Here is a 13,246-nt window from a genome sequence, read left to right as displayed (position 1 = left end):
CTAGCAAGCCCTTTTTTTTTAATTGGATAGAAGCTGACTTTGTTAGAGTGAAAATACATATTTCTCATCTTATACTTTTAAAAGAAGGTGTAACTTTTCTTCCACCAGGATGTAAAAGGGCACATAAAAACAGATGAAGTAGAGAGTAAGCAGAGAATCAGATAACATGATCAGATTCACATTTTATAGCCATCCTTTTGGCTGCTGCAAAAGGATAGATTATAGGGCAAAGATTTAACGTAAACTGTCAGGTGAAAAATGCAGACTACAAAGTAATACATATATGGGATTGACTGTCTACCTTACGCTCTAAAAAAAATACTGGAACCAAGCAACTATAATAAAATTAACAATCATTATCTTTGAGTGGTAGAATTATTGGTAATTTTTATTTTTCTTTATACTTTTCTGGATTTTTTTGATGAAGAAAATGTTACTTTAAAAACGTAGATATTTCCACAAATTTTCTTTAAATAGGAATAGGGAGGCCATCTGAATATTGTAAGATCCAAAAACTCACTAACTTTTCTTTCACACAAATGGACTAAATATTGAAAACAAAACAGAATCTGATTGCTTTCAACCTTTATGATTATTAACAGAGATTGAAGCTCATCTAAATATTCTGGGGTGATAATTTCTTTTAGGAACTTGATCAAAATGCCACTGAAAAAGTCCACGCAATGTTCACAGCCATTGATGAGCTCTTGTATGAGCAGAAGTTGAGTGTACATATTAAAAGTCTACAGGAAGAGTGCCAACAGTGGACATGTAGCTTTCCTCACCTCAGGTATTGGAGCCCTTGTATATTCATGGCTAATACTAAAATTTGAAGAGCAGATTTCCAAGAAAGCTTGTATTCTGAAATCTCTATGGGCATGGATTTATATAAATAAGGCGATGTGGTATAAAGCCTCAGATGACAGAAAACTCATGTTGATGGAAGTTTCTCAGAGTTTTCATAACTACCAATATATTGTCCTAATCAAGTAAAACAACTTCTATACCAGTAACTGTGATCTGTGTACTGTGGCTGTCCAAAGAGCCTTTCTTTTGAACAAGAGGGTCAGAAAATGTATTTGATTACACTGTTGTCTATAAGTAAATTCTTATGCATGTATACTTGAAAGCAAACATAGGCTATTAGGAAGCTTTCCTTAGAAACCGCATTAGTGCACTTACTACACATACTTAAAATTTATAAAGCTTCATGTTCTTAAGAATATAATTCAGTTTTCACTAATTTGGCCTGGCTTTCACCCATTTGGGCAAATTTAATGAAGATTGTTATAGAGGATGGAGGGCAAATTACAAATGTTTGACCAGTTCCCTTGGATTTTTTTCAGTGGGGTGGAAAAGCTTTATCCTTTCTATCTCCATTGTATAGGAGAGAGATATACCTTTAAAAAGGCTGTGGATTCACATTTCTCTCAAGAATCATTCTAAATCAGTAACGGACTAAGTATGTACTAGACTTCTATGTAGGGCCATCAAATTTGTTCCAAAAATACCTACATTTTGTATGTATGCTAGGTGAAGGTGCTTAATTATCTCTTTATGTTCTTCACTTTGAAGGATTCTGGGTAGGCAGATAATCACTCCAAGTGAAGGTTATGGACTATATCCTAGATCCCCTTCTGCTGTTTCAGCTTCACATGAGGCAACACTGTCTCAAGAAAGAGATTCTACTATGTAAGTATTCTAATATGTAAGTACTTATGTATTTTAATGTGCAAGTATTATATTCTACCAGTTATACTAAGGGATTAAAATACTTCTTCCTATTTATTGGTATTTAGTAAAGCACAGCAAATTCTGTAAGATTGACCATAGTCTTTATGCATATTAGAATTTTGTTACTTAGTTTTTTGTTCAAAAAGTAAGACATTCTCTAGGATTTAAGGGTTATTCAGATTCATATATATCTACATCTGTCTATAAATATAGGCACTTCCCTCTTGGAATAAATGTGTAGATAGACTGGTTTAAAGAAATTCAGGGATCTAAGAAACAGACTTTAAAAGTTTTTTGAAAAAAATTTTGAAAAGTCATTTTCTTAAACATATAATACTAATTAAAACTTAATTTCTTTATGGAAGTTAAACTGGTATTAGTTTATCAGCTTAAAATGGGTAATTAGTACACTAGCTAAAATGGCTAATTCTTTAACACCTCGAACTCTTTATTTTTATTTTTACTTTTTAAAAATATTGGGAATTCCCTGGTGGTCCAGTGGATAAGACTCCGTGCTCCCAATACAGAGGGCCTGGGCTCAATCCCTGGTCGGGGAACTGGATCCTGCATGCATGCCGCAACTAAGAGTCCGCATGCCGCAACTAAGAAGCCCGCATGCCGCAACTAAAGATCCCGTGTGCCACAACTAAGACCTGGCACAGCCAAATAAATAAGTAAAAAAATAAATTCCTTTACTTTTTCCTAAGACTGTAATTTTACTTATACTGATACCTTCTAAGAGTTGTAGTAATACTTGCTTTTGATGCCTTTTTGGGCTTGTAGTAATTTCATCAGACCACAAAGTAAAACATTATTGTCTTAGGCCAGTTAAGGTTATGGGATCTGGGTTATCAACTAACTGATTTTTGGTCAGAGAATGGGATTTGTTTACTTCTTTCAAAGTGATTTAAGCTCAAGCTTCTGGTCACTAGGCTGAGCTTTCTTTCTAAATTTAAACCTCATGTATTACATCAATAAGCCTTTTTAAGTTTACTCCTTTTATATAAAGGTCAGACTTTTACAAACTAATGTCTCCCACAGAAATGATGTATCCTTTAATTCTCACTGACCAAAATTACATAACTTACGTCCTGCTATTAAGATATACTTACCCGATCTATTAGTATAAACTTTATATATGCCTTATTATTTTATAACTATAAATAGCAGTTCCATTTAGAGATTCCAAAGAAATAAGGAACAAATCTGAGCAGTTAGCTCCTCCTTTTTTAGGACATCTGGCTAAATCATCATTCTGCAACTTAGTACAGGCAACCTTTCTTTCCTTTTAACTTGCTACCACCACTGCTGCTTGGTGCTTCTTATTTTTCGTTCTGCTTTTCTGGATTATTTGACTTACAGTTTTCAATAATTACCTTTCTTTACTATACAGATGAAACAATTACCTATCTATACTTTATATACAGACATATATTTAAATGAAACAACTTATTCAGCTATATTAGCATTTCACTACTTATTGAAAATAACAAATTAAATATAATCCATATTTATTTTCCTATCACTACCACTTTGTCCATACTTGATATTTTCTCTCGAGTACCATTAATGAACTCATTGCATTTCAAAATATTTATATATTTTAATTAACCATAATTATTATTGATGCTCAAATTGTTACAACTTGGCCATGTCAAGCTAGTTCCTTTGTTTTTGTCTTGACTGTATCCTTGTTTTCTGGTTACAATAGGATGCTCCAGGCCCATCCTGGAAAAAAATTGTTTCTTCCTTTAAGGCACGGTATCAGCTGAAATTCAAGGAGACCTAATTCCTTTGAGAGGCTACTAGTATTTGAGAACAAAATTTGGGTAGTGAGGGTATGTAAGTTGGTGATGCTGCTGCAATTCTGCCACTTTTTGTAATAAGTGGTGTGAAAAAATGTGTCAAGAATTCATTTTGGTACTTTTCAGTTTAACAAATCAGTTTTCCATAAAATATGAGGTTGATCATCTACTTTCTACAAAAATAACATTTCAAATTATATCCATTCTTGCCCCTCCACATTACATCAGATTCTCCTTTTAAAGTTCAGGGTTAATCCTTTCTGTCCCCACTTAAAAATCTTCAATAGCTTCCCAGTGAATTTAAGATACAAATCTAAAATTATATCATAAGCTGGCCCCGGCCTACATCTCTACCTTTATCTTCTGTCACCCTCTCTCTCATTCATTAATCTTCCCACACTGGATTTCTTTCAAATCTCAAATGTACTAAACAAGGTATTTGGTCCAGCTTCCATTCTTGAGGAGTTCTTGGGCCAGAGGAAAGTAGTATAATAAACAACACAAAAATACAGTCTCTTCCTTTTTGTATCTCTAACGCCTCACACAATGTGTAGAACATGGTTAGCATCAACTTTTTTTTTTTTTTTACTAAATTAAAACATCATATTTATATGAAAACAAACTCCATGAAAATGAATTAATTGATATTATGGTTGCAAAACAATGTTATCAATCAAAACAAATTATTAGTGTCTAGGTCAAAATGGAACTCCAGGAACTTTATAACAATAGAAGATGGTGGCAGCATAAGGAGAAAACACAGGCCAGAAAAGGACCATGAACAGATGAGTCTGAGGACATTTCCATTTGAAAAAAAACTATGCAGTCATCTGCTTCAAGTTAGCTTAAGGGGCTTACCTACCCTTACTTTAAATACATACCTCAACAAAAATTAACTATAATATCTAATAAGTTGCTAAAGTATATGACTATATGCAGAATTATAACCCTTAAAAAATCATTAAAGAATGGAGAGCTCAGGAATAAACCTCTGCGTATATGACTAAATAATTTTCAGCAAGGGCGCCAAGACTACACAATGCGGAAAGGACAGTATCTTCAACAAATGGTGCTGGGGAAAGAATGCTAAAGAATGAGGTGGGACCCTTATACCATATAAAGAAATTAACTCAAAATGGATTTTATAGACCTAAATGGAAGACCTAAAACTATTAAAACTCCTAGAATAAAACACAGGGGAAAAGCTTCAGGATACTGGATTTGGCAATGATTTATTGGATAGAACACCAAAAGCCTAGGCAACAAAAAGCAAAAATAGATAAATGGGACTACATCAAACTCAAAAATTTCTGTGTGTCAAAAGAAACAATCATCAGAGTGAAAAGGCAACTTATGGCATGGGGGAGAATATTTGCAAATTGCATGTCTGATAAGGGGCTAATATCTAGAATATATGAGGAACTTCTACAATTCAACAACAACAACAAAAATAACCCAATTTAAAAATGGACAAAGGGGGGCTTCCCTGGTGGCACAGTGGTTAAGAATCTGCCTGCCAATGCAGGGGACATGGGTTCGAGCCCCGGTCTGGGAAGATCCCACATGCCGTGGAGCAACTAAGCCCGTGCACCACAACTACTGAGCCTGCACTCTAGAGCCCGCGAGCCACAACTACTAAGCCTACATGCTACAACTACTGAGGCCCGTGCGCCTAGAGCCCGTGCTCTGCAACAAGAGAAGCCACTGCAATGAGAAGTCCATGCACCGCCATGAAGAGTAGCCCCGGCTCACCACAACTAGAGAAAGCCTGTGCACAGAACAAAGACCCAATGCAACCAAAAATAAATAAATAAAATACAATAAAAAAAAAGAAAATGTGATATATACATACGATGGACTATCATAGAAGGAAATCCTGTCACATGCTACAATAGGGATGAACCTCAAAGATATTATGCTAAGTGAAATAAGCCCGTCACAAAAGGACAAATACAATATGATTCCACCCATCTTTAGTATCTAAAGTAGTCAAATCATAGAAACAGAACATAGAAGCGGAGTTGCCAAAGGGAGGGGAGGAAGGGGAAGGGGCAATGAGTGTTTAATGGATATCAGAGTTTCAGTTTTGCAATATAAGAAAGTTCAAGAGATCTGTTGAACAATAATGTGAACATACTTAACACTGTTGAACTGTATGGTTTTAAATGCTTATGATGGTGTATTTAATCTTATATTGTTCACCACAGTTTTTAAAAAATCATTAAAGTGACATGGTATGGTTTCTCCGAAGCCTACCTCCCTCATGTCACTCATTACAAATTATAGCTTTTGCTTTCATTTTCTTTGCTTTTTTTTTTTTTTTTACAACTGTCCTAAATGCAAGAGCCCAGTCAAGCTAATTACAAATCAGACTTTTTCAGACATAAAGAGCTTCCTGAAGCTCTCCAAAACCATGGAGATGTTCTCTTTCAGTTCTTTTACTGGTAGGGCCATCCACAATCATATTTCCTTTCCTAGTGTACTAAGTTATATTTTCTTCCTTTTGGCATCATGAGATCACAACTTCATGAAACTTTCCTCTATTTTGGTCATTGCTAGAGGTCCACTGGAAGATAAGTTTGGTCTGAAATGGAGTTGAGAGTGGTTAATTGTACTTTTCAGATCCTAGTCAGGAAGGAGAGCTCTTGGCCACTTGTTCCTCCCAGCCAACCTGAAGGGCCTTGCAGTGATCACCTCCACGAAGGCTGCAGAATTCTGCCTCCTAAGGCTGGCTAATTGATAGCAATGGAGCCACCTGAGGGCTGGCTCCAAATTAAACTCTTTGTTTAAATAAGAAACCCAGCAAAGTCATTTTATCCTCCATGCATGTGGGAGAAGAATAAAGTGGCAATGATTTCTTTCCTCTCACAAAACATATCTGAACTTAAATGTTACTATCAGGGCAATACATTATTAGATAAGACCACTGTTATTTTTTTAGTAACTAAGAGAATTACAAACATTTTAGAAGTTAAAGGTTATTTTCCAGACATGGTAATCTCTGAAGTCTGATGATTTAAAAGATCCCTTTGTTAGAAACAACATTTGCAAAGACAGTTTTATGATGTAGAATACTATTTGTTTTTTGCTGCAGCTTTAGGGGAAATGGGAACATTTTTCCTTCTCATCTAACTGAAAATTTTTTTAACTAACAAAAAGGCCTATACTTTGTTAGAAAAGCCTATTTTTTTTTTTCAGAGCAAGTAATTCCATTAGTTACCACTGACTAAAAAATGATTGGTTAATAATACAAATGGAACGATACAGTAGCACAATAACATAAGGAATGCTGGGAGTGCAGTGTTTGACAGCTTTTAATTTTGTCATGTTGTGGTAAAAAAAATACTAACACCACTGTTTTATAAAAGAAATGACATATTAACACAAAAAAGCATGTCTCAAAATAAGGACAGTCCTTTTCAAGAAAGGGCATTTTGTAGTCTTACTGAGCATTGTTCTTATTTTGCTCATTTTGATGTGGATCAGTAAAAATTTTGTCATGGATTGCCATAAATCTGTTGACTAAATTTTGGGTATCACTGTTTTAGAATTTCAGAACAGAGACTTAAAAAACCTTAAGTCTCAAGTTTAGAGACTTTTATAAACGGTAATACCAGATGGTTTTGATATATTTGTTCTTCAAACTGTTTTCCCATCTCTTATTGTCTCTCTGTCCCCCATGCCTCCTGCCATGGTCCAGGCTCTCATCAGCTTACCAGCTCTTGTTTCATCTTTTGCACTAGCCTCCTAACCACATTATCCTCTTCATCACCACCATAGTGATCTTTTAAAGCAAGGATGCTGTCATTCCGCTTCTTAAAAACTTCAATTCCATTGCTATCAATTAGCCAAAGTTAACAAAGTACTTGACAGTCTGGCCTAATACCCTTCCAACCACTTCTATGAACCATACACCTTATTTAATGGCTTACATAACACAGAAATTTCTCTTTTAAAAGAAGTCTGGAGGAAGGGTATCTAAAGATAGTACAGTGGTAGTATGGTGTTTTCAGGGTCCTAGACTCATTTCATCTTTCTGCTACATTGTGCTAGCCCAGGATACTTTTCCTGAGTTGTTTTTTTGTGTTTTTTTTTTGTGGTCCAAGATAGCTGATAAGAGTTCCAACCATGACATTCACTTTCCAGGTAGCAGGAAGCAGGAAAGGCAGGAGGGCAAAAGGGCACCCCTTAAAGCTAACCCAGTTCTCTTTAAACAGCCTCCCCAGAGTCCCACATAACAATTCTGCTCATATCTCATTGGTCACATCTGGCTGCAAGGTGGTGGGAAATGTCGTCTTTGAGGTGCGTGTATTGCTCTCCTGAATTAAATTGGCATGATGTATTAGGAGAGACAGGGAGAATCAATATTGGGGGCACCTAGCATTCTCTGCCACATATGTATAGAGTTTTTTGAAATTACTGTACATATTCTGTAATCTTTTTATAATTACCATTTTATTATGGGAATCTTCCATTTTGTCCCCAACATTAATTTAGTAACCTCATAGAATTCCATTGCATGAATATACCATTATTTAAACAACCAATCCCCTATCCTATATTTTGAAACAGTTGGGCCAGTTTTGAATTTTGGCAATTATAAGCAGTTCTGTGATGATAATTTTTATAGCTAAATCTTATAGGTCATATCCTCGAAGGAAATCCCCTACAAATGAAACCACTGAATCAAAGGGTATTTCTGTTCTAAGGCTTCTAATACATACTTCCAAAATGTCTTCCAAAAAGATTTTCCCACTAGCCTTGCTGAAAAGTGCCATAGGTTTATTCTTTTTTCATTGTTTAAAAAATACTTAAGGTACAAAAAGGTATAAAGAATAACACAAAGCATACATTGGTTATATTTAATATTTGGTTAAACTGAGAGCCATTTAAAAAATTGTACTGCTCAGATTTGACTGACTTTCTCCAAAGTAAACCTGCTGAAGTGAAGGCGTCATCATATATTCATTGAATACCTGGGTAGGATGAGAAATTTAAATATAAGTAAGGGAAGATACTTGCCCTTTAGGAGTATGCATTTTGAACAATAACGGAGTTATTGAAATAAACATATAACCTCCTGAGGTACTTTAAAGAGCTAATTATGAATGTAAATATTATTAGATTTTTTTAAAAAACTTATTTTATAGCCATAGCTGTTGCATCTGAAAAGATAGCAAGCAGTATTCAATAGTGCATAATATACCTAAGCAGAGTGGGTCTATGGCTAGTATTTATTTATTCCTGTTCTGAGAAATAACAGGTATTAAGGTTTAGAGTAGCCCAGGAAGGTGTCACTAGGGCAAGGGACCTTGAGCTGAAACTTGTGCGAATGAGTTGCTTTGAGAACTGTTTATGTTGTACATAATATTTTTCCTCTTCCAGATTTGGTATTAGGGGAAAGAAGTTACATTTTTCATCTTCATACGCTCCTAAAGCATCTTCCATTGCCAAATCCCCTAGCTTGTGTTCTATGGAAGGAGAAGAGGAAGACTGTATAATCTTCTCGGAAGGAATAATAGAGGAATACCTAGCATTCGACCACACAGATATGTGAGTATTATATTTTTAAATATAATATTATATTTTTAAATATTATATTATATTTTTAAATATAGTATTATATTTTAAATATAGTATTATATTTTTAAATATTATATTTTAAACTTTTTACTCCCCTATTTTGTTGTTAATATCTATTTTTTCTAAAGTATACTACCAATATTACCTATAATTAAGTTGATGTCTGTTTGTTATTTATTTTCTATTAGTTCTCAGTTATCCAGTGTCATGTACTTAGTTGATATAAATTCCTATTGCTTTCACATACCAGTCTTCCTTGTATGTTTTCTTCCTGCACACGTCATTTGCCTCTTCCTAAGATTAAACATTTTTAAATGAATTAATTTTTTTCTCCACATAATTTGATTTTCCTCTTTGTAAAGTATCACCAGTAACTCATGAAAACTTTGTTCATCTGATTCTAAATCCAGTGCTGTCTTCACTATTCCATGCTACTTTTCTGATATATTAAACTCTTAAATTATTCCTCTAAGCCTTTAAAAGCTCAGAATTGATAGTCACAGTAGTACATCTAGAAGTGAGAATTTCATTTTAGGCTGTGAGGCTGTGGTTAAGTCTAGTTAGTGTCACATGATTCTGGACTTCTTCCCATATTTCCTACTGAGCCATGCTTACTACATGCTCAAGGTACACAGTCCTAGGGTCAGGTAAACACAACCCAGATTTCCAAACATAACACCGTTGAGCTAGCTCATTGTTCCAAGGGAATCATAAGTATGCTCTTTTGGTTTTCCAGAGATTGCCCCCTTCCCTTTCACTTCATCTGGCCTGAGTCAAATTATCCATATTTTCTCTTCCTTTTTCCTCAAAGGTCTTTTCCCTTCATTTTAGCTTATAAAAAATACAGCAGATTTAACTAATTTAAAATGTGATGTTCATGGCTCATACATGTCCCTGGGGCATCTCCTCCCCTTTCCTGATAGTAAACCCAAATGAATTTTCAGGTAAAATGGAAGATTTTTAGAAAGGCAGTCTTCTCTTTAGAGATATCACTGAGATACTGAGATGTGACGAATGAAATCATGTAAGTTTGGAAGAAAATGAGATATGAAAGATTGGTTTTTTTAAATAACTTGGGAATAGGGAAGGTCTTTCTAACCATAGCACAAAATCTACAAGTCATTTAAGAAATTCTTTAAAAAACTACATAAAATAATATTTCTGCATAGAAAAAACTCATAGAGTCAAAAGACAAATGACAAACTGGCAAAAATATTTGCAGTTCATGCATGCACAGAGGCTTAATTTCCTTAATATGTATATAAGTAAGGAAAAGATTAAGGACGAAACAAAGAACATGAATAGTTCACATTATAAGAAAATGGATTTTAAATATATGAAATGGAATTCAATCTCATTCACAATTAGAGATGCAAATTAAAACTATAATGAGTATTCTTTTACATGTCAGACTATCAAAGGACAAAAGATAAAGAAGGTTAACAATTCCTTGAATGAGAAAAGAGGCATATTCTTTCACTACTGGAGAATTATACCACCTATTTATTTACTTACTTAGGTTTATCAATAATTTATCCTTCTTCATTGTCAGCACGTTCCATGGTATGGATGTACCACAGTTTGTGCACCTGTGGAAGGACACCTGGGCTATTTCTAGCTTTTGGCTATTATTAATAAAGCTGCTATGAACATTCATGCACAGATTTTTGTATGAACAAAAATTTTCATGTCTCTGGGATAAATGCCCGAGAGTATACTTTCTGGATCCTATGTATACCACCTCTTTAAATTGAAATGCACATACCCTTTGACTCAATAATTCTATTTATAGGAATTTATCCTACAGATATAATACCCATGTACCCAAAGAAGTACATACATATTGTTCCCAACTTAACATGAGTTGACTTATGATTCCTTGATTTTGCGATGGTGCAAAAGTGATATATTCAGTAGCAACTGTACTTTGAATTTTGATGTTTTTTTCCTTGGCTGGCGATATGCAGTATGATACTCTCTCGGGATGCTGGGCAGCAGCAGCAAGCTGCGGCTCCCAGTCAGCCACACAATCATGAGGGTAAACAACCAATATACTTAAAAACATACAACCATTGCTTTTCACTTTCAATAGAGTATACAATAAATTACATGAGATATTCAATACTTTATTATAAAATAGTTTTTGTGTTAGATAATTTTGATTAGCTGTAGGCTAATGTAAGTGTTCTGAGCACATTTAAGGTGGGCTATGCTAAGCTATAATGTTCAATAGGTTAGGTGTATTAAATGCATTCTTGACGTGATATTTTCATAAGTTCATTGGGCTGTAACCCAGTACGTAAGTTGAGGAATATCTGTAGAAGGATATTAATTGCAGTATTGATTATAAAAGCAAAGGTTAGTTGATCAATAACTGTCTAGTTAGATATATTATGGTATATCCAATGGAATACTCTGCAGTTATTTTTTAAAAGAGGCAGATTTATATGTATTGATAGGGATCATGGACAAGATACATTGACAGAAGAGTGAGATGCAGTACAGTGTATAATGTAACTATCTCTCTGGACCTGTGTATGTTTGCTTCTGAGAATGGGGACTGGGGGACAGAGATGTAGGAGACTTATTTTTCACTACATACATATATTTCCTTCTATACAATTTGAATTTTTATATGACTACGTTATCTCCTCTAAAAAGAAATATAAATTGAAATACATTTAATGCTAATCAGCCTCCTCTGTCACTTAATGCCAGGTTAGCTCTTCCTTGGGAAAGGAGAAGCAAAAGGAGTCTGGCTGCCCTGCTTAAATCTCTTAGCATCCTTCTTACCTGCCTACAGTTTCCTATTTCATTCTTGACCACTTTGTTGCCCTAGGAGTAACTTTCACTGTAAAGGTACTTCTCTCCACCCAAGCCAGTTCCAGAATTTGCTTTGTCTTAGTTTATAATACATCTGCCATAGATAAGCACATCCATCAGCCAAATTTTCTTCCCCCAGAAATCGGGGGCTACTGGCATTCATTGCCAGAGAAGAGACAGACTTGCCTAACTGGAAGTTTCTGGGTTATGGATACACAGTCTCCAGAAAAGCCTCAGAGTAGTTTCCTGTGCTGTTGGGCTTCCCTCTTTTTCCTTTACAGCCAATTACCAAATGTTTATTTGGATTAGTAAAAGTATACTAATTTTAATAATCTATGTGGACTATTTCCCTAATGAATCATTGCCTCAAATAATTATGCAGCATAATCACAGTTATATGCGCATCGTTAAATGTGTCAAGTTAATATTAATCTAAATGTTATCCAGTTACAACAAAAAGATTATTTTTGTGTGCTTAATTGTCATAGGTTGCTTGTTGCTCAATTTAAAATGCCCATCTATTTAAAGCTTAAAAAAGTACAATGATTCCCAGTCTTCTTTTTCTTGTTCTATTTTTTTGGCAGAGTTGGGGGGTGGGGTGGGATGGGTGTAAAAAGGGAAATGCAGAGTCTCCTCTGTTGAAAACTCCCTTAGTTCACAAGCCTATTTAATACCTGTGCTATATATGCGGGGAGGAAGGGGGTGGTGGTGGGGAGGAGCATAAATCACACTCCTAAGCAGCCAAAAGACAGTGGTGAACACCCAGTGAAGAATAACCATGAAGTCTTTCCTTCTTGCTTCTGTTACAGGGAAGAGGGGTTTCATGGAAAGAAATCAGAAGCAGCTACAGACAAACAGAAATTAGGGTACCCACCCATTGCTCCACTTTACTGCATGAAAGAGGATGTCCTTGCTTATGTGTTTGACGATGTGTGGAGCAAGGTCCTAAGCTGTATGGAGCAGCTGACACGTAGTCACTGGGAGGGATTTGCTTCTGGTAAGGCTCTTTGTGAAAACAATATAAAAAAATAATTGCTTATGCTTTCCAAACCGTAACCAGTCTATTAAATTATATGTTCATTAGTACAAAAGAATCATATTTGTATTTCTCATAGAAACTAACAGATATTTGGAAAGTATCTGGGAATGAGTGGATGAGTAACAAGGCCTACTCTATGATGGCTAGATAGAGATTGTGCTTTCTCTTTGAATATAATTATTTGTGAGAAAAAACATGTGCAAATACATTTAAAACACTGCTTTATTGAAGAATTGATATACAATAAACCAATCATATTTCA

At 34.9% G+C, this 13,246-nt stretch overlaps 1 protein-coding gene across 6 annotated transcripts in view; it reads left to right on the top strand.

The window, feature by feature from the left end:
- FAM149B1 (family with sequence similarity 149 member B1) overlaps positions 1 to 13,246 on the top strand; it is a 62,129-nt gene that overhangs the window by 28,006 nt on the left and 20,877 nt on the right. For all 6 annotated transcript variants that reach the window (XM_061180779.1, XM_061180809.1, XM_061180790.1 and 3 more), the window contains 4 exons: positions 648 to 790; positions 1,576 to 1,692; positions 8,925 to 9,092; positions 12,755 to 12,942. In XM_061180779.1, the coding sequence (XP_061036762.1) occupies positions 648 to 790; positions 1,576 to 1,692; positions 8,925 to 9,092; positions 12,755 to 12,942 (616 nt within the window). The remainder of the gene's footprint in view (positions 1 to 647; positions 791 to 1,575; positions 1,693 to 8,924; positions 9,093 to 12,754; positions 12,943 to 13,246) is intronic.

The sequence above is a fragment of the Eubalaena glacialis genome, chromosome 1 (assembly GCF_028564815.1).
Source record: "Eubalaena glacialis isolate mEubGla1 chromosome 1, mEubGla1.1.hap2.+ XY, whole genome shotgun sequence".
Taxonomy (NCBI): domain Eukaryota; kingdom Metazoa; phylum Chordata; class Mammalia; order Artiodactyla; family Balaenidae; genus Eubalaena; species Eubalaena glacialis.
Note: the sequence above shows the minus strand (reverse complement) of the source record. Positions and strands in the feature narration are given on the sequence as shown.